The sequence below is a fragment of the Dendropsophus ebraccatus genome, chromosome 11 (genome assembly GCF_027789765.1).
Source record: "Dendropsophus ebraccatus isolate aDenEbr1 chromosome 11, aDenEbr1.pat, whole genome shotgun sequence".
Taxonomy (NCBI): Eukaryota; Metazoa; Chordata; class Amphibia; order Anura; family Hylidae; genus Dendropsophus; species Dendropsophus ebraccatus.
The window spans coordinates 64,263,235-64,285,648 of NC_091464.1; the positions used below are offsets into that span (position 1 = coordinate 64,263,235).

General features: G+C 45.8%; 1 protein-coding gene across 1 annotated transcript in view; it reads left to right on the forward strand.

Moving 5' to 3' along the window:
• The window catches only part of URB1 (URB1 ribosome biogenesis homolog), a 62,005-nt gene that overhangs the window by 10,749 nt on the left and 28,842 nt on the right, over window positions 1–22,414 (forward strand). The window contains exons 8-23 of the mRNA XM_069945791.1: window positions 89–219; window positions 1,768–1,963; window positions 2,115–2,252; window positions 3,655–3,828; window positions 4,014–4,173; window positions 6,004–6,120; window positions 7,372–7,484; window positions 7,895–8,005; window positions 8,387–8,503; window positions 9,891–10,029; window positions 12,077–12,247; window positions 12,479–12,681; window positions 13,467–13,685; window positions 14,059–14,226; window positions 17,748–18,582; window positions 19,210–19,411. Coding sequence (XP_069801892.1) covers window positions 89–219; window positions 1,768–1,963; window positions 2,115–2,252; window positions 3,655–3,828; window positions 4,014–4,173; window positions 6,004–6,120; window positions 7,372–7,484; window positions 7,895–8,005; window positions 8,387–8,503; window positions 9,891–10,029; window positions 12,077–12,247; window positions 12,479–12,681; window positions 13,467–13,685; window positions 14,059–14,226; window positions 17,748–18,582; window positions 19,210–19,411 — 3,194 coding nt within the window. The remainder of the gene's footprint in view (window positions 1–88; window positions 220–1,767; window positions 1,964–2,114; window positions 2,253–3,654; window positions 3,829–4,013; window positions 4,174–6,003; window positions 6,121–7,371; window positions 7,485–7,894; window positions 8,006–8,386; window positions 8,504–9,890; window positions 10,030–12,076; window positions 12,248–12,478; window positions 12,682–13,466; window positions 13,686–14,058; window positions 14,227–17,747; window positions 18,583–19,209; window positions 19,412–22,414) is intronic.

Genomic DNA, 22,414 nt, shown 5'->3' on the forward strand with positions numbered 1-22,414 from the left:
GTATCCCTAGACTGCTCAGATGTTGTGTAACCACAGCCTTATCCCTTCATTCATTGCTGATGGTGTTATTACTGATCCCTTCCATTAGAATTCCAAAGATCCAAAAGAAGCCGGGAAGCTGATGGTAAGGGAGCTGGTGCACAACTTCCTCCTGGATCTCTGCTGCTCCTTGAAGCACGGTATTAACTTCTACGACCCCAGTCTCGGGACAGCTGCAAGGTGACATGGTCTTGGATTATGTTGTGTTACTGTCAAGTGTAGGCGTGACAAATTCGCAACTCCCCAGCTGTTGCAAAGGTATAATTCCCATCATGCCTGGACAGCCAGAGCTAAATTGTAGTTTTGTAACAGCTGGAGGGCCGCGGGTTTTACACTTGTGGTCTAAAGTGTAACATTAATGATGCGTTTACATGGACAGATTTATCTGACAGATTTTTTAAGCCAAAGCCAGAAACAGGCTATAAATAGAGAACAGTTCATAAAGGAAAGACCTAAGATTTCTCCTCCTTTCAAATCCATTCCTGGGTTTGGCTTCAAAAATCTGTCAGATAATCTGTCTGTGTAAACACACCATAAGTCTCCTAACTCTCTTGTTGTCAGTATTATTTAACAAAGTAACAAGTGCAGCTGTGGAGTATAATACAGGATGTAACTCAGGATCAGTACAGGATCAGTAATGTATGTACACAGTGACCCCACCAGCAGAATAGTGAGTGCAGCTCTGGAGTATAATACAGGATGTAACTCAGGATCAGTATAGGATAAGTAATGTAATGTATGTACACAGTGACCCCACCAGCAGAATAGTGAGTGCAGCTCTGCAGTATAAAACAGGATGTAACTCAGGATCAGTAATGTAATGTATGTGCACAGTGACCCCACCAGCAGAATAGTGAGTGCAGCTCTGGAGTATAATACAGGATGTAACTCAGGATCAGTATAGGGTCAGTAAAGGATGTACACAGTGACCCCACCAGCAGAATAGTGAGTGCAGCTCTGGAGTATAATACAGGATGTAACTCAGGATCAGTACAGGATAAGTAATGTAATTTACGTACACAGTGACCCCACCAGCAGAATAGTGAGTTCAGCTCTGGAGTATAATGCAGGATGTAACTCAGGATCAGTACAGGATAAGTAATGTAATGTACTGTATGTACACAGTGACCCCACCATCAGAATAGTGAGTGCAGCTCTGGAGTATAATACAGGATGTAACTCAGTACAGGATAAGCAATGTAATGTATGTACACAGTGACTCCTCCAGCAGAATAGTGAGTGCAGCTCTGGAGTATAATGCAGGATGTAACTCAGGATCAGTACAGGATAAGTAATGTAATGTACTGTATGTACACAGTGACCCCACCATCAGAATAGTGAGTGCAGCTCTGGAGTATAATACAGGATGTAACTTAGGATCAGTACAGGATAAGCAATGTAATGTATGTACACAGTGACTCCTCCAGCAGAATAGTGGGTGCAGCTCTGGAGTATAATACAGGATGTAACTCAGTACAGGATAAGCAATGTAATGTATGTACACAATGACTCCTCCAGCAGAACAGTGAGTGCAGTTCTGGAGTATAATAAAGGATGTAACTCAGGATCAGTACAGGATAAGCAATGTAATGTATGCACACAGTGACTCCTCCAGCAGAATAGTGAGTGCAGCTGTGGAGCATAATACAGGATGTAATTTAGGATCAGTACAGGATCAGTAATGTATGTACAAATTGGTTTTGTTCTGATGATGTTCTTTATGACCAGGGCTGGTAATCTGGTCCTCCTGCGTTTTCTAGTTGGACTGAAGATAGCAACTGAAGATGACTTGGTGGGCACTCTGGTGGTAAACATACTAAAGGTTTGCCCGGACTTACTAAGTCGATACTTTAAGGAAATTCAGTATTCCTTTATTCCCCGCGTCAAGTCAACCTGGCTGGATAATGTCAAGCTACTTAAAAAGGTCAGAACTGAGTGTAATTCTCTTAACCCATTTATTTGCTGCAGATAAAGCTGTATAAAGCATTTAATACCAATTTTACAGCCTGACCTTAGGACTTATATTGCCCAGGGATTGTTTGCCCTGTATTTATTATGACCCTTATGTTTTTCAGATATATGAGGCTCAGCCTCCATTGTCTGTGGCTTTCAAGACCACTGAGTTTGTCCCGCTGGCGCGTCTGATAAGTATGGTGATGGTAACAACAGTGGCGCCTGTGTGCAACAAGAACATGTTCACCCAGGGGTTAAATGTGAGTTTATGATGTGATATCCGTAAAGTAGCAAGCAGGTTATTTCTTAATAATAGGATACTCAGTGTATGGTTATTCATGCGGTGCAGGGATTGCTGGGGGTTTTAAGCAGAGTCTATGATTTCCTTCTTGAATAGTGTCTGACCTAGGGCAACTCTGTGAGGTCCCAAGTGTCAGATCCCACTTGTTCTGGTTAAATAGTGATGGTATATCTGGTAGTACACCATCCTTTATGGTGGGAAAAATCTTAACTTTGAACTATCTTGATGGAAACAAAAAAGATCCAAGAGATGGCACTTATAAACATACTGTGGCGGAGCTGATGCTGGAGGAGGATACACATGCTCAATCACTCACCTCATGCACCTACTGAGCTGAGGCTGGAGGACACATGTTCAGTCACTCTCCCCGTTCACCTACTATGCTGAGGCTGGAGGACACACATGCTCAGTCATTCTCCATGTCCACCTAGTAAGATGAGGCTGGAGGACACACATGCTCATTCACTCTCCATGTCCACCTAGTAAGATGAGGCTGGAGGACACACACGCTCATTCACTCTTTGTATCCATCTACTGAGCTGAGGCTGGAGGACATACATGCTCAGTCATTCTCCTCATCTACCAAATGTGCTGAGGCTGGAGGACACACATGCTCAGTCATTTTCCTCATCTACCGACTGTGCTGAGGCTGGAGGACACACATGCTCAGTCATTCTCCACATCTACCTACTGTGCTGAGGCTGGAGGACACACATGCTCAGTCATTCTCCACATCTACCAACTGTGCTGAGGCTGGAGGACACACATGCTCCTTCACTCTTTGTATCCATCTACTGTGCTGAGGCTGGAGGACACACATGCTCAGTCATTCTCCACATCTACCAACTGTGCTGAGGCTGGAGGACACACATGCTCAGTCATTCTCCACATCTACCGACTGTGCTGAGGCTGGAGGACACACATGCTCAGTCATTCTCCACATCTACCTACTGTGCTGAGGCTGGAGGACACACATGCTCATTCACTCTTTGTATCCATCTACTGTGCTGAGGCTGGAGGACACACATGCTCAGTCATTCTCCACATCTACTTACTGTGCTGAGGCTGGAGGACACACATGCTCAGTCGTTCTCCTCATCTACCTAAGCTGAGGCTGGAGGACACACATGCTCAGTCACTCTCCCACAGCCAGGTCTCTGTATAGTGATCTTCATAGCTTTCTTCCCACTTGTCAAAAAAGGACCGGAGCCTCTGCAGTAATGTGTCAGTATAGTTCAAAAGAAGAGACCATATTCTCAGCTTCCGTAGGGGGGGAGGAGACTGATTCTGTCTAAAGCCTCTGTCCATATTTAATGTTTTAATCTCTATAGATACTTATTATTATCATCTCCTTTCCTTAGGTGCCAAATAAAATAGTGAAGCATACTATCCTGTCGCTCATGTCCTCAGTGCTGAAGAGAGCCGAGCAGAACATCAATCACTGCCTCAAAGAAGACGTCTGGCAGAAGTCTGACATCTACACGCCGGCCACCATGGCGGATTTTGCCCAGAAATACAGAGAAGCTCTGGGAAAGGTGAGGATGGCTTCTTATACATCACACATCACCCTCTAAAAGCATTACTGTAGGGGGTTTCTTGCCATAGTCAGTGATGGCAATGTCATGTATGCCCGGCCACCCACTGTCCAGGGAGCTGCAGCATGGCCCATCACTTGTCTAATGATGTATCTATGATGTGATTTTCTTTTTCATCTATTCAGCTCTTGCCAGATGTTAACACCATAATAGCCACCTGGCAATCGCTCCTAAAACCAGAAGAAGAGGACACTGTGGAGAAGGTGGAGGACCTCAAAGCTCTTGAGGAGAAGCATGTGAGCTCAGCATCTGAGGAATTCCCAGGACTGGAGAAGCAGAACAGTGGTGAGGAAATGTGTCTCCACTGAGTGCCCACCTGTACAGCTACCACTATGGTCCCACTGGGATTGTTATGTGGTGTCTCCAGTATACACATGCCTCCCCTGCTCTCTATTACCATAGATCTGGGTTGTCTCATTGCAGACTTTAGTGTCACATTAGGATATGTCACTGATTTCGAGGCAAATGTTTTTTAATGGTGCGTTCACACCTACAGGATCTGCAGCTGATTTACTGCAGCAGATTTCATTTAAATAACTGAACAAAGCATCAAATCTGCTGCAGATCCTGTAGGTGTGAACGCGGTTAAGGATTTCCAGACTTTAGGCAGCCTTTAAGAGTGACAGGAGCAGAACCTGTCACGTGCCGATCAGGAGCCCTGCACTATGATTGTTGGGGTCCTGATCATTTTCTCTGACTGCCGGAGGAGTTGTACTAAAGGCCCTATTCCACGGAACGATTATTGGCCATACTTGGCCGATATCGGCCGTAACGGCTGATAATCGTCCCGTGGAATAGAAGGCAACGATCAGCCGACATCGTTCATGTTGGCTGATCGTTGCATTGTTTGTCTTTCAAACATGTTGAAAGACAAACTACTCATACAGCAACGATATGCTGCCGTCGCTCCGTGGAACAGGAGCGGCGGCAGCAGACCGCTGCTGTATGCTATGGGCTGCCTGGACGATATAGCACTCACCCGCTCGCTGCCGCGTGGAATAGCGGTGGCAGCGAGCAAGGAGCAAACAAGCGTAAATTGGGGCCTTAAGGCTCTATGAGAAGAGTGTCGATAATACTGATCAATGCTATACAATGGCATAAACACTGAACAGTATATTCAGTATATCTATTGACTGCATGTAATAGTCCCCTAGGGGGACTTAAAAAGTATAAAAAAGAAAACTTTTTAAAAATATGCCAGAGCCCCTCCCACAGTAAAAGTGAAGATCATCCCCCGTTCCCACTATACAAGTAAAACATGTAAAAATAATGAAAAACGTATGTACCATAAGATACATCGCTTTAAGATCTTTACATCAATGCACTGGCGCCTTCACAGGTATGGTTTCTGCGCATAGTGCCGATCTATTCCCGATACCGACCTGGCCTGAAGCACTGGAGTCAGGCACACTGGCCCCCAGTGTGAGGTTCTGCCCTCCCCTCTGTCACGCGGCTCTGTTACAATCAATGAAGCCGCGTCACAGAGGGGAGGTAGGTTCGTCACATTGGGGCTGGTGGGCCCACCTCCAGTGATTTGGGCCAGGCCTTTGCCCAAGAATAGACCGCCACCATGCGAGTGTGGTTCAAGAAAAGGAGCGCCACATCAGCATACCCACGACTGTGCTGGTCTATTGACTTGGTGTTATGTTCGCTTTAAAGAAACCATATTATGTCTCATAGGGGGAGATTTATCAAACATGGTGTAAAGTAAAACTGGCTCAGTTGCCCCTAGCAACCAATCAGATTCCACCTTTCATTCCTCACAGACTCATTGCAAAATGAAAGGTGGAATCTGATTGGTTGCTAGGGGCAACTGAGCCAGTTTTACTTTACACCATGTTTGATAAATCTCCCCCATAGTGTGTGCAATTGTTCGATCCACTAAAGTATACCAATATTGTTTCCTCACAGTGAGCGGTGTAAACAAAAAGGGGCGGAGGGGAACGCCAGGATTGCTCATTTTTTGTTACATTATATTTTTTAAAAAGTGATCAAAACATCAGATCTCCACAAATATTATACTAATACAAACTATAGATAGCTTTTTCTGCTATGAGTAGGTGTCTTCCTGTAAATGGCAGCCCATTGCACTGACTTCTGTTCTGTCTTTGTCAGATGATTTTCAGAGCACTCTGGTGAAGGCCTCTCTACTGCAGGTCCTGTGCTTGTACCAGAGGGTGGTGCCCCATCTGGTGGCTCAGAGTCCTTTTGATTTCAGTAAACTACTTAGAGGTAAGTGAATGAAACATCAGCCAGCAGTCTCTTCTAAAGCGGGAACAATTCATTTCCTAACACCTGGTCGCATGGCGGGGGCTCCGCGACCTGGTTTTCAAGTTTCTATTTTTAAAGAAGAAAAAAAAAATCAATTCTCTTGAAAACTCATTTTGGATAAAAGTTGAGTTTATGGGTAGGAGTTAATTGAATTTCACACTTCCTGGTTGGAATCGATTCTTGCTGGGGAACAGAGCGGTCCTGCCGGTATCTAGGTTACCTGCCGCTCTGTTGATTGAAGAGTGTAATTGCGGCCCTCGCAGTCTATTTTTGCCTCTTGTTTGGTGACTAATCAAACATCTCGACTTACAAATATAGACGTTATATAAAAAGGCTGGAAAAGCGGGAGGATGCAGATTTTTTTTTTTGGTGTTGAATTTTAATGAATAAAATATTGAGATATGCAAAACTTTTCTTAAAGGGGATGTATACTTTTACCATAATGAATTGCACCAGTGAAACTAAAAACAAAGCAAATTTGCAAATAATATATGTGCTGAAGGGAGGGATGTACTATGTCAGGAACTGTCCACAGCAGGAGAGGTTTTTCTATAGGGATTCTCTGCTGCTTTGGACAGTTCCTGGCATGGACAGAGGGGGCAGCAGAGAGCACTGTGTCAGACTTGACAGAATACACTCCTTCCTGTAGGACATACAGCAGCTGATAAGTAATGTAAGACTGGAGATTTTTTAAGTAGAATTTACAAGTCTATAACTTTCTGACTTCAGTTGATTTTAAAAACTTTTTTTTCCTCTCTGGAGTAGACCAGTAAAGATATCTAAGTGTATACACTCTGTGAGTATAACATGACTACACTCATGATATGTTTATAGTCTGCGTACACAACAATGTTAAAGGTGTTTTTTTTTTGTTTTTTTTTACTGAAACTTAAAGAAAAAACTCAAAAATTTAAGGAAGGCCTCAGCTACGCCACTCCTGGATCCATCTGACAGCCGTCGGCCTCCTGAAGCGCTTCCATCTGCAATGTTACATACTCAGCTGGTCAATTACTCGACTTCTCTTTTAACTTTTAATATATTGTTGCCCCTGGGGTGAACATAACAAACAGTCTGCTTTTACCTTTCTTTATCTGTACATTTAGTGGTCTCTAACGTGGCTCCCCCATATTGTTGCAGAACTACCTTTCCCAGCATGCCCTGGCAGTCTGTGGGTCATAGATGTTAATGAATTACTATTGCCTTCTATCTTAGGGATCGTGGATGAAAGGGGGATCCGCACAGAGGTGCCCCCGGTGCTCCAGCATCTGATCCTTCAGGTGGCTCTTGAGCTTCCCGCCAGCAAGTTTTCATGGTTTAAGGTACAGGTCTGTCTTTACCTCTATAGATTCTATAACTTCCGGTCACACCAGACTGGTATTAAATACTGGAACGGAATATTAACCAGTTTGATGTGAACTTTTATTCTACTGGAACTTTTCTTCATGTTATAACCCCTATTACCAATCACAGCTTGTTCCTATCACCCATCCATGTCACTCCCACTAGAGACCCCAGGGGGGATGAGGGTGGGATAGAGGAACTTTCTTCATGTTATCACTCCTTACCGGACGCAGTCTGCTACTGTCACCTCTCTCATTATTCATTACTTGCTGAATGTCTTCTGTTCTGTTTTGGTGACTGAGATGATCACCTGTCCCGGGGACAAGGAATATGTGTTTTGGCTGAAATTTCCAGCTAATAGATACTCCTATTAATCTCTTTCTATCTTTTGCAGGATATGGCAGATGTTGGCGGGGAAAAGTCTGTGTTTTATCTGCTCCTGAAAATGTTTGTGACATGTAACAAAGCGCAGTTGAAGTCATCGACCAGATTGTTGGTTATTAAGGTAAGCCATTATATTATTGTATTGATTATTTTTTGCACGGTCAGGACAGAATTTTATCATGAAAGTGATGGGACCCCCTCTGATCTCTACAAAGAGGCAGGAGAAGTGCTCTGCCGGGTGCTCCACTCCCCAGCTTGGCTCTCAGTTCCCAGCTTTACAGACTTAAATTGGAGCCCATCTCCTGCAATGAGTGGGATGGTCTCTAGACAGAAGTGTGAGGCAGCGTGCTTCACTCCCTGACTCGGCACTCAATCTGTAACTCTATTATAAGCCTACTCCTACAATAAGACGGACTGAGCAACGAGTTAGGGAGTGAAGAAGACTAACTTACACATAAATTAATGACGCCTGACAACCAGTTTACCTCTTTACTTCGTCTAGATCCTACGTGACAGTGGCGTGTTCGAGCATACTTGGACTGAACTGGAAATGTGGCTAAGGAGACTTGATAAAGTGCCGGAAAGCTCACAGGAAGCACTCATCCACTTTTTAGAACAAGTAAGATAAAACCTCCTTGTTAAACAGTTTAACCATTAAAATGTACCTTCAAAAGGATTAGAAAAAGGTACAGCCACTTGCAAAAACAGCACCACCCCTGTCCTCAGATTGTGTGTGGTATTATAACTCAGCTGCTTTAACTTCAATAGAACTGAGCTGCAAAACACCCAAACTGAGGACAGAAGGGGTGCTGTTTTCCTACCGTCTGACAGAATGGTGCCTGATCACACTGGCATTGCAGTTTGTTGTGTATGGGACTGTGTAGCCATAGACCAGTCAGAGTGCTCTCGCTGTTTGTGGCTAATAAGTGTCTATAGTGGCATCATGTGGTTGTTACTGTGACATGTACCACCTACCTTACCATTGTACAGAACAAGTCCGTCCTTCATGGCATTGCATAATGCCCCCGGGGCTACACTGCAGACATTGTTCAGGAATGAAGAAAATTACAAAGTGATCAAGATGGTGACTCGGCCTCCAGATTCCCCCAGATCTTAATTGAATTGATCATCTGTGGGATGTGCTGGACAAACAACTCTTATGCATGGAGGCCGCACCTCCCACCTTACAGGAGCTGTTGCTAATACCACAGAGGTCTATGGGGTCCAGGCTGCGAGGGATTAGAGCTATTTTGTCAACCTGAGTTGAACTATATAGTATTAGGTTTTAATTAGAGATGAGCGAACCTTGAGCATGCTCGAGTCCATCCGAACCCAATCGTACGGCATTTGTTTAGCTGCTAAAGTTGGATAAAGCTCTAAGGTTGTCTGCAAAACATGGATACAGCCAATGACTATATCCATGTTTTCCACATAGCCTTAGGGCTTATTATTCAGTAGCCAACGCTAATCAAATGCCGAACGATCGGGTTCGGATGGTCTTGAGCATGCTCGAGGTTCGCTCATCTCTAGTTTTAATGGTTTAGGGCTGGTTAAAGGGAATCTGTCAGTAGGTTTATGCTACCTTAAATGAGGACAGCATAAACTAGTGACAGAAATGCTGGACAGATCGGTGTATTACTTACATCATTCCAATATGCAGTAAAATAGGATTCTTGCTGCACTCCTCCCCCTGCCCTCCAGTTGCTGTTGGACAGCTGACTGCCTCTACACAGCATGAATAAAAACTGCCAATCAGCAGCTGGTGGGCGGAGTTTTCTGCTCATGAATATCCAGGACTACTAAGCACATGCTCCTAGTGGAGAGGACTACTTATTCTCCATGTTCTCAGCTGCACAGAACAATGTAAGTGATACATCAGTCTGTTCAGCTTCTCTGTCACTAGTTTATCCTACCCTGAGATAGGACAGCATAAACCTGCTGACAGCGTCTCTTTAATGTACACTATATTCCTTTAAACATTGTGACTTCTGTGTCTTTTTGTATAGGCATTAGTCAGAGTGATCTCTAACCCTTACCCATTCACTGATAAAGTTGCTGATTATGTACAAGAGGCCAGCATGCTGCAGGTGAACACGGGGAAGCAGGACTCTGACAGCGTCAGCATTCCTATCTCGCACATTGATGGTTTGTATTGTCATATTCTTCTTTTTTTATACTGTAGTATTGGGCTGCAAGTACTAGGATGTTATTGGAGAATACCTCTCAGTCTGTTCATGGGGAGATGGTTATTGGGGATTGACCTTAAAGGATAAAGAGATCACATCCCAATACATATTTCTACATGAATCAATTCTATGCACAGATACAGCGCCACTCCTGCCCATGGCCATCATTTATCTATGGGTGGGTTAATGATATGTTGGTGATAGCTTCCTCTCCTCTGGGATATTTCCCTCCTCATTCAAGCACTCTGTAATTACCCCGCTATTGAAAAAACCTTCTCTAGACCCATCCTGTGCAGCCAACTATCGACCTGTCTCCAATCTCCCCTTCATCTGTAAGCTCCTGGAACGTCTTGTCTACTCTCGCCTTACTCGCTATCTCTCCGATAACTCTCTTCTTGACCCTCTACAGTCCGGCTTCCGACCCCTTCACTCCACTAAAACTGCTCTTACCAAGGTGTCAAACGACCTCCTGAAGGCCAAGTCACAAGGAAACTACTCCTTGCTGATTCTCTTGGATCTCTCAGCAGCGTTTGACACCGTGGACCACCATCTTCTCCTCTCCATGCTCAGCTCTCTTGGTCTTAAGGACTCTCTTGTTCTCTCTTGGTTCTCTTCCTACCTCTCTGACCGCTCCTTCAGTGTATCCTTCTCAGGCTCTATTTCTTCTCCCTTACCTCTCTCTTTTGGGGTTCCCCAGGGATCAGTCCTGGGTCCCCTCCTCTTCTCCCTCTATACAGCCCCCATCGGACAGACCATCAGCAGGTTTGGCCTGCAATACCATCTCTATGCTGATGACACCCAGCTATACACCTTCTCCCGCGACATCTCCCCTGCCTTCCTGCAAAATACAAGTGACTGCCTATCTGCTCTCTCTAACACTATGACCTCTCTGTTCCTCAAAGTTAATCTCTCTAAAACTGAACTTCTTGTATTTCCTCCCTCTAACAAACCTAAACCCGACATCTCACTCTCAGTCTTTGGTACTAGCATCGAGCCTGTGCATCAAGCTCGATGTCTGGGGGTCATGCTAGACTCTGATCTATCCTTCACTCCCTATATCCAAGCTCTTACACGCTCCTTTCATCTTCATCTCAAAAACATCTCCAGAATCCGTCCATTTTTCACCATGGATACCGCTCAGACTCTGACTGTCGCCCTGATCCATTCCTGTCTTGACTACTGTAACTCCCTACTAATCGGTCTTCCTCTCTCTAAGCTCTCCCCTCTCCAGTCTATCCTGAATGCAGCAGCCAGGCTCATCTTACTCTCCAGCCGCTATACCGACGTCTCCCTTCTGTGCCAGTCACTGCACTGGTTACCCATTAAATATAGAACACAGTTCAAACTCCTCACCCATAAAGCTCTCCACAACTCTGCCCCTCCATATATCTCCTCCCTAATCTCCAACTACCATCTTTCCCGTGCTCTGCGTTCTGGTAATGACCTTACACTAACCTCTTCTTTAATCAGAACTTCTCATTCCCGCCTCCAAGACTTCTCTCCTGCTGCACCAGTTCTCTGGAACTCCCTACCCAAAGACCTCAGACTTATTTCCAACATCCCCAGTTTTAAGCATGCCCTGAAGACCCATCTCTTCAGGCGTGCTTATAACATTTCATAATCTCGTCTTTCTCTGCTATCCCCTCTCCATCCTCTCTATAACTTCTTCGGTGCTAGTTACACTGTCCTTGTTATCTGAGCTTAGAAAATGGCTTGTGACTGGCTTGCCCAGTCACCTATAAGCACTTACAGATTCCATGTACAATGACTGGAACATTGAAAAATAAAGCACTTGTTGCCTCCCGTGTTACTCCCAGTCATCCTAGTCTGTAGGCTCTTGAGAGCAGGTCACCAATTTGGTATTTTAATTTATTCATTGTATAACTTTATATATAACCTGTAATGTATTTATATATTTAAATAAGCGCTGCGGAATCTGTTGGCGCTATACAAATAAATATTATTATTATTATTATTGCCGGATTCTCTGACTTTGTTTCCCCCAGATGTTATGGATATGGTGGACGTCATTGTTGAGAGCAGCGAAGGACTGGATGAAGAAGTCGGCTTTGTTCTGGATGAAGACATGATCCTGCAGACCTTTCCCTTTAGTGCTATGGTCACCGTGGCCCTGGAAGCCAGAAACAAGTTGCTGACATCTGAGGAACCTGGAGACGGTGTGTTCTCGATGAGCCATCTCCTTCTGCTAATGCCCTAAAGCTTCATACTCCTATATACATTTAGGTTGCCTTCACACGTACAGGATCTGCAGCAGATTTGATGGCGCATATTTGAAGTTGTAGATTCAAAGCAAATCCAATCTGGGCCATCAAATCTGCTGCAGATCCTGTATGTGTGAACGCACCCTTATACTAATCTTATACTAATGTTACTGTTTTCTTGTTTAGCGGAACCTGTGATACAATACCTGACCTCCATACTGGGTGATGTCCTGCACGCCCAGCGGGACCCCCTCGCCCTCTGCCTGGCCCTCCACTCCTATGATGATGAGATACAGTCTGTGGATACAAGCTGCTCGGTTTACATTCATCTTCAGAACTTTTATAACTATTACAGCTTGTGGTTTCCTCCATCTGCTAAAAAGTCTTTGGTAAGTGGCTTTTTGAGGCTTGGTAGCTTCCATTTTATACTATATTGCAGGGATGGGGAACCTTCGGCCCTCCAGCTGTTTCAAAACTACAATTACCATCATATCCGGACAGCCAAAGCTTTAGCTTTGGCTGTCCAGACATGATGGAAATTGTAGTTTTGAAACAGCTGAAGGTCCACAGGATCCCCATCACTGCTATATGGATACATATAGGACTACAATTGCATATAGGGTTGTCTATCCACGCTATGAATAGTAGTCCAGCAGGAAGCTTAGTCCTATTCTCTCTATTCAAAGCATATGAGCACTCGGCTGAGCATGTATGTGTATGGTGGAATAAGTAGATATAGCTGTTGTAGGTGTATGTCCACCTTTAATGGACATCTATAACCTCCACTGTTCTAAAAGTTATTCCAGGCTGAGGTCACATGACAGAATGTCCATGTATAATTAGCATATGAATTGTATACACAAAACTGTTTAATGAAGACTATTTGCAATGATCCTTTTCTATTTTAACTCCTCCCTCCTGCTCCAGGACGTACCAGTACATGCTTGCAGCAGTGCATTTACCGCTCCAGAGTATACTAGTACATTCTGGCGATTGAGTGGGCTCACCTGATCAGCGGCAGGAGTTGGCTGTCTGCGCAATCGCACTACTTCTGCAACTGCAGAGGCTAGGGCTGGTGGAAAACACAATCGCTTTTTACTATAACATTACAAGAAAAACATTATTTAGCTTTAATTAATATATCAGGATAAGTGATTGATACTTGTTTCTCTAGTTCACAGAGCAGGGTGGTGACAAGATAGAAGTCTCAGAGCGGAATGAGGATTCGTCCTATCATAGTCTGTTGAAGAAGGTGTTTGTGAGCCACAGTACAGGAGAAGACTACGAGGAGGACCTGAAGGAATCCATATCACCGATTCCCCCAGAGGAGTTCCCACTAGCCGTAAAGCATACCCTGCTGTGCCTGAAGACTGCTGTGGACAACTTCAGCAAGGTACTGTGGGTATCTTCTACAAGTGTCACCTGATGAACTGTACATATCTATAGGGAAACATGTAGGGGCTTATCAATAAGTTAGGCAAAGCCACAATGGAGCAAGTGCATTGTCTTGAATATGAGATTACTGTTCCAGGCAACACTCTTTTATATATGTTATACATTGTTGGTACAACCCAACAACAGCCTTTGCTCTGCATTACCCCAGTCTTCCTTGCAGCGCTATAAAGTTCAAGGTTTCCGTTATAAGGAGCTATACTCTTAGTATAGGCTTGTTTTATGTGTCCTATTACTGGTGCATACAATACTGTATTCCCATGAATATTGTTGTGGTAAACTCCATTTAAAGTGCTATATTTACCATTCCTCAGCATAAAAAAGCTACTGGAGCCAGTCTGGTGAAGCTATACCTGGACCTTCTCAATTGCCTCCTATGCAAATACCAGAAAGGATATCAAAGTCCAAAAGAAGACGAAAAGACAGAATCTGATCTGTTTGTTGAGGGCGATACAAGCGTTCTAAAATCATCTGGACATACGGTAGTGGTGGATTTAGTTACTGTGGGGAAATTCCAGTAGACGTGATTTGTTTGCTTGCTATCTTCCATATGAATCAGAAACCTAGTAGCTTTAAAGAGGTTATCCAGGCTTAACAAACACTTTCTTTCAAAAACAGCAACACTCCTATCCTTGGGTTGTGTGTGATAGTACAGCTTGACTCCATTCACCTGAGTGGCACTGCTTCTGGAAGAAAGTGACAGATGTTGGTGAAAAGAAGGATTAGTGTGTTCTATGTTAGAGCTGATCCTTTCGCTCAAGGTGAGAAGCCACCAGTGGTGTCTGGCAGTGGCTTATGATTATCTCCAGATTGATAACACATGCACACACAGCAAACCTAGCAAGGATAACTGGAGAAAAGCTGAGATACTGGAGTTTCTTACCTCTCATAGCATACAGCCTCCCTGTTATAGCTTATCCCCCTCTAAAAGGATACAGCCTCCCTGTTATAGCATATGCCCCTCTAATAGCATACAGCCTCCCTGCTATAGCTTATCCCCCTCTAATAGCATACAGCCTCCCTGCTATAGCTTATCCCCCTCTAATAGCATACAGCCTCCCTGCTATAGCTTATCCCCCTCTAATAGCATACAGCCTTCCTGCTATAGCTTATCCCCCTCTAATAGCATACAGCCTCCCTGCTATAGCTTATCCCCCTCTAATAGCATACAGCCTCCCTGCTTAGCTTATCCCCCTCTAATAGCATACAGCCTCCCTGCTATAGCTTATCCCCCTCTAATAGCATACAGCCTCCCTGCTATAGCTTATCCCCCTCTAATAGCATACAGCCTCCCTGCTATAGCTTATCCTCCTCTAATAGCATACAGCCTCCCTGCTATAGCTTATCCCCCTCCATAGCATACAGCCTCCCTGCTATAGCTTATCCCCCTCCATAGCATACAGCCTCCCTGCTATAGCTTATCCCCCTCTTAATAGCATACAGCCTCCCTGCTATAGCTTATCCCCCTCCATAGCATACAGCCTCCCTGCTATAGCTTATCCCCCTCTAATAGCATACAGACTCCCTGCTATAGCTTATCCCCCTCTAATAGCATACAGACTCCCTGCTATAGCTTATCCTCCTCTAATAGCATACAGCCTCCCTGCTATAGCTTATCCCCCTCTAATAGCATACAGCCTTCCTGCTATAGCTTATCCCCCTCTAATAGCATACAGCCTCCCTGCTATAGCTTATCCCCCTCTAATAGCATACAGCCTCCCTGCTATAGCTTATCCCCCTCTAATAGCATACAGCCTCCCTGCTATAGCTTATCCCCCTCTAATAGCATACAGCCTCCCTGCTATAGCTTATCCTCCTCTAATAGCATACAGCCTCCCTGCTATAGCTTATCCCCCTCCATAGCATACAGCCTCCCTGCTATAGCTTATCCCCCTCCATAGCATACAGCCTCCCTGCTATAGCTTATCCCCCTCTTAATAGCATACAGCCTCCCTGCTATAGCTTATCCCCCTCCATAGCATACAGCCTCCCTGCTATAGCTTATCCCCCTCTAATAGCATACAGACTCCCTGCTATAGCTTATCCCCCTCTAATAGCATACAGCCTCCCTGCTATAGCTTATCCCCCTCTAATAGCATACAGCCTCCCTGCTATAGCTTATCCCCCTCTAATAGCATACAGCCTCCCTGCTATAGCTTATCCCCCTCTAATAGCATACAGCCTCCCTGCTATAGCTTATCCCCCTCTAATAGCATACAGCCTCCCTGCTATAGCTTATCCTCCTCTAATAGCATACAGCCTCCCTGCTATAGCTTATCCTCCTCTAATAGCATACAGCCTCCCTGCTATAGCTTATCCTCCTCTAATAGCATACAGCCTCCCTGCTATAGCTTATCCTCCCTCTCCCCTCTTGAAGCATACAGCCTCCCTGCTATAGCTTATCCTCCCTCTCCCCTCTTGAAGCATACAGCCTCCCTGCTATAGCTTATCCTCCCTCTCCCACTCCATCCATCCACCCTGGTGTAGCTTACACCACCTCCCCATCCTCTCTCACCTCATCTACCCTCACTGCTGCAGCTTAGGGGCATTTTAGATGCCCTGATCAATATAGTAAATGAGCGCCAATCTGCTAGATCGGCACTTGTTTACTGACCCTATTACATAGCTTGATCATTAATGATGTCCGTGCAGCCCTTGCTTTAAAAGTGTACATACATTACCTCTGCACACTCCCCGATGTCTTCCTGGCTTCTCCCCGCAGCCGCTGGTGCAACTTCAGACCGGCCTCTAAAGTGACAGGCTGCTCAGCCAGTCACTAGCCCGACCAGTGGTTGGCTGTGCGGCCTGTCACTTAAGAGACCGGTCTGAAGTTGGCTGCGGGGAGAAGACAGGAAGACACTGGAGAGTGTGAAGAGGTAAGAACTATTATTTTCTTTACATTGTCATCAGCCGTTGACCATGCACCATTATTACATGTATTGATATGGGCCCGGTAGCTGTTGAATTAAGGTCAAGACCTGATCAGCTTGTGATCGTTGTCTGTGTTGCATGGAGCAATGATCTGATGAATCGGCCTGATTCGGCGGATTATCTCTCCGTGTAATAGGACCCGTACCCTCCCCTCTCACAGATAGCAGTTGTCCTGCTGCAGCTTTTCCCTCCCCCCTTTCTCATTGCATCCATCCTTACTATCGCAGCTTACCCATCCTCCTCCTCTTTCACAGCTATCAGCATCACTTCTATAGCTTAGGGCTCTATTATACGGAGCAATAATGTGCTGAATCAGGCCGATTCAGCAGATTATTGCTAATAAAGAAAACAGTTAGCCAAAGAGCCAATTATCAGCTGGTCATTGTTTAAACTTGCTTAAAAATTATTGAAAACCGGCCGTGCATCGCTATGTGTGATAGTGATGCACTGCCAACGGTCCATGACTACCCAGCCACTGCTGTCACTTCTGAGCCAGTCTCTAAAATGACAGGCCGATTAGCCAATCACTGGCTGCTGCTCTGACCCGTCTCGGCCAGTGATTGACTAAGTAGCCTGTCACTTCACAGACTGGCTGAAAAGTGGCCGTAGTGCCTGCGGGTAATAGCTAGAAGAACACCGGGGAGTATGTATAAAGTTTATTATTTTACATTTAAGGCAAGGGCTGCACGGAGATCACTTACGAGATATCTATCTGTCTGTCTGTCTGTCTATCTCTATCATCTTTCTATCATCTGCTGCAAGATTGAGCTGTGTAATAAGATCAGTAAGTGAACGCTGATCTAGCAGTTTGGTGCTTGCTTACGCTAGCCATTGGGCCGTGTAATACAGCCCTTACCCATCCTCCTCCCCTCTCTAAGCCACCAATCTCACTGCTGAACCCTATTCCCCCTCCCTGTATAGTATTTACTGTTTAAGCTATGAGAAGCTATAGGACCTTTACACTTGGTATTCGGTGTATTTTGTTGTTCTTTTATCTTTGCTTTACTATCTCTTCAGTATAATATTATGTTGGACTGGATTGTAGTTTAATTTTGTGATCTCCTATCTTTAGATCTTGGACACCATGCTTTCTGTAATATTCAGACATCCTCTTTTGGAGAGCTGGTTCTTGGCCTTGGAACGCCAGTCCACCCCCATGCACAACCTGAACCCTGTCTCCGTTAAATTGCTATCATCTCACATTAACCAAGGTGTTCTTGAGTTACTGAAATCCAGCGCTCCTCTGCTACAGCAAGCCAACAATCTTCATCTAGTGGTCAAATATTTTGATGCCATTTCTATTGGCGTCCTTAAGGTCCTTGAAGCGCCCAAAAAGCCTTCATCAAAGACGTCACTGGCTTTAGAAGCTGTGCAGTGCTTACATCCTTACATGGACGCCATTCAGCTAAATGAGCTGACTCTAGCCCTCCTGAAGCTTCCAGAAGAATGTCTTCTCCAGGATGACGACACGGCCTCAGATCAGACGTTAACCAACTATGGTAAAATTTTAGTGCAACTTCTCAACGATAGTCACCAAAGGAAGCAGTGTCAAGAGGATCTGACCTTCTCGGTGGCACACGCAAGAGGAGTTGGCCATCTTTTGTCCACATCGGCTGGGTCTGACCTAGAGGTTGTCCTCATTGATGCCCTGCAGAGAGAACCGGCTCTGGCGCATGTGGTTGAGGTTGGCACTCTCACACACTGTCTTAGTAAGATGAATAATACATCCGTGGCCATTGCCGGTCTCTTGGTTGAGCACAGCAGAACTCACAGACTGCAGTTTGAGCTTTGGTGTCTCCATCCTGGAAGACAGAAGATCCTGAGAAAGAAATTGGAGACCTGTTTGACCTTGGTCAATATCTACTTGAAGACAACAAGCCATTTACAGTTTACGCAGCTCAGTAAAGGTAAAGTACGCTAGTCAGGTGGGATGAGGGCTTGTAAGAAGTTTGCTGCCAAACGCCATCATTCCTTTTAGAGTTGAGAAGGCTAAGGCCCTATTACACTAAAGGATTATCAGCCGTGTTTGGCTCCTTACCATCCGTTCAGGCCGACAATCATTTAGTGTTATAGGACATGTTGAAAGGCAGCGATCAGCCAACATGCATGTGTTGGCTGATTAGGGTCTTTCAACTTGCTGAAAGATCATGACTGTCAGTGACAGTCTGCTGCTTGTTGCCCGTGTAATAGGAGCGGCACTGACTCCAATGGGCTGCCAGAACAATCCAAGGATCGTTTGGGTGGCCCCTCCCGCTGCCCCCGTGTGATTTATGTGTGTAATAGCACAGGCGGGGTACAAGGGGTGAAGTAAGTGCTGAGCTGACAGTTTGACTCTTGCTTATCCCCGATGGAAAATCTTGCACTGTAATACGGCCTTAAGCAGTCCATGCACTAAGAACAGAGCTGCAAGGGTCGTGTTTGTAGCACTCAACTCAGTTATACCCTAAAGCTAGAACTGCCAGCCATAACTTTATAAACGTAAAAAAATATAAACCAGCATATCGCTTTAAATATCATGTCCTGCTTATTTTCAGTGTCATCTGCCGTTCTTCGCACACTGAAGGAAGCCTTCTGGGATAAGCTGGTGAAGGTGGCGCTAAGTCCAGAGACCTGTGAGAAGGTGTCAGATCACATTGCTGTGCTTTCAGGTCTGGTCACCATGGCTGAAAGGAAGGAACTAGACAAAATGATAGATGAGCTCCCAGGGATCCTGGAGTTACCTTCTTCCCATGAAAAGTAAGTGTCTGGGTTCAAAGACTGAACATACCAGAATGTATAAGTAAACACCAGCTGGGGCATACGTTCCCATCATGGCTGTTTTGGCATCTAGGACGGCTCATAGTGACTAGATAGCTGACCAGCTGATAGTGACTACAAGACCAGAGGTAGCCGCACATTTGCAGGAGTTTTGATAAGTTGTGTCTTAGTGTAATAAATACATAAAGATAGAGCTGGGAAAACAGCATGACTGTGTGCTTCATTACCTGACTCACTGCTCTGTCCAACAGGAGATGGTTTCTGTAGGGTATAAAGAACTCAGATTGAGCAGTGAGCTAAGGATTAAAACACACGGCCATGCACTTCTTCCAGTTTTATCTAATAATCAGTGGTGGCCTGAAAAGCCAGATATTATCTGACAGTAAAGTTTTTACTGTGCCTATTAAAAAGTTACTTTAAAAAATATATATGTTTTACAGGAATTTAAAACAATGGGCTGCAAAGCCCCAGTAGTCCGTATAACATGTCCTGCTAACCAGTGACACAGTGTATGGGAGCAGTGTTCCGTTTTCCGCAGATTAGTCAGCCTGTTGTCAGCGCAGTCCAAAGGTGGCAGCTGCGGGCGCCGTCTGTTCCTCCCCTGCTGGCAGCGCCGTTGGCTGCTGATTGTGGAGCTTGATGAAAAACTCTACACGAGTTTGCATGAAAATAAATGTTATTTGTGTTAAATAGTCATTAATGAGGGAATGAGCGATGGGGAATGACCCAGTTAAAGCTAGAATGTGCTAGAAATGTAATAAAAATATATTCAGAATTTTAAATATTTTTCCTATATTCTGATGTTGTCCCAGCTGATTAAAGGGGGTCAGCAGCATGGCTGCTTTATTGTTTAATGCTGGGGAAGTCTGTAGGCAAACTTTGTTTCTCGTGCGTCTTATTGGGGGACACAGATACCATGGTATAGGCTGCTGCCACTAGGAGGCGCTGACACTAAGAGAAACAAAGGAAGTGACTCCTCCTGAGCAGGATATACCCGCCCACAGGCACTGAGCTAAACCAGTTTAGCTTAGTGTCAGTAGGAGGCAGACACAGGTCTGGGTTCTCCAGACCAGTTTCTTCCTTTATGTTTAGTTAGTTGGTTTTTCTTTTTCCTTCTAGGTCCTATGGATTCTTGGGCACGGTGGGTTATCTAAAACTCACCCTGATCCCCCCACTATGCGACCAGGGAACAGACCATAAATGTAAATGGGCTGTGACCCCTCGGTCGCCACCGGCCGGCAACGTGACACCAGGGCCCCAGATCAGTCTGACTATCTGGTCGCCTTTCTGCGGACTCTGTATCCGCACAGCCCCTTCCCGCCTCGCCCCCCAAAGCTTGGCGCGTTAAGGTGAGGCACCCACCGGCTGAAGACGACAATGGTGAGTATGTGCTCCTATATAGGTGAGTATATTCCCCCTGCCCTCCCTCCCAGGCCGCCATTTTACTCCACATAGGCAGCTCTCCCTCTCCAGTCACTTGCAGCCCTCCCCAGGCAGATACTCCTCTCCCCTCAGTCGGTAGCAGGCCAGCCCTCTCCACCATTTTATTTTTATTAGTGTCTCTCTCTCTGGGTGCCACTGTGAGGGATGTTCCTCCCCTGACTGGGTGCTGCGCAGGCCGCAGCTTCCCGCACTTTTCCTTTTCATGTGGCTCTAGAGACCATACTAAAGGATGCTCCGCCCCTTTTCCCTAAGCCCCGCCCCTTACCGGGTGCCGCGGCATCCTGCCCTTTTTTCCCTATATTGTGGCTCTCCAGAGTACACACAGGGCTACCTCCGCCCCCTCCTGATATGCCCCGCCCCTTTTCGGGCGCTGCGCGGCCCTCTTCATTACCTCTCATTATGTTTGGCTCTCACTGGAGCCTGCTCTGGGGATGCCCCGCCTTCTCAGGTAAGCCCCGCCCCTTCCGGGTGCCGCGCGGCCCGGAGAATTGCGCCTTTTTTCTTAACTGTGGAGCCTGCACTGGAATGCTCCGCCCCCTCCCGGCAGGCCCCGCCCCCTTCGGGAGTCGGGTGGGCCTCAGCATCCCACCTTAATCTTACCTGTGGCTCTCCGTGGAGCCTTCACAGTAAGATGCTCCGCCCCCTCCCGGTAGGCCCCGCCCCTTTTCGGGTGCAGCGCGGACCGTGGCATTCCCCCTTTTGGCTCTCTCCAGAGCCTGCACTGAGGGATGCTGCTTCCCCCTCCCCCTGCCATGTGTGTGTGTGCGGTCTCCTGATGGAGCTACCACACACACTACCCTTCTATTCCAGCAGCTTGGGACACTTGATGCATCTCTCCTGCCACCTACTGGTGGAAGTGGTTATTACACCATTACATATATGAGAATGGCTTGCATCATGTTTTATTATGGCCAATGTTCCATATAATGTTCCAGCAACCCTTGGTCTGCAGATCCAGCATTTTTGGTGCTGGTTGACACCTCTGTGTCAGATTTTATATATATATATAAGATTACATTAATACTTATATACAGACACTCTGGTTCCCCTCCAACCACATACGCACAGACATATTCCCCATCACCATACAGTGTTTCTGTGCCCTCAGTGAGATCCTCTGCTACATGGTGTCACGAGAAGTTCATGGAACCAGACACGTTACCCGCTATCCAGGCGGTGTATCTGTGCTCTGAGCAGAACCCTCTGCTACATGGTGTCACGAGAAGTACATGGAACCAGACACGTTACCCGCTATCCAGGCGGTGTATCTGTACTCTGAGAACTCTCTGCTACATGGTGTCACGAGATGTTCATGGAACCAGACACATTACCCGCTATCAGGTGGCGTATCTGTGCTCTGAGAACCCTCTGCTACATGGTGTCACGAGAAGTACATGGAATCAGACACGTTACCCGCTATCCAGGTGGTGTATCTGTGCTCTGAGCAGAACCCTCTGCTACACGGTGTCACGAGCAGGACACGGAACCAGACATGTTACCTGTTTCCAAACAGTGTATCTGTGTTCTGAGCAGAACCCT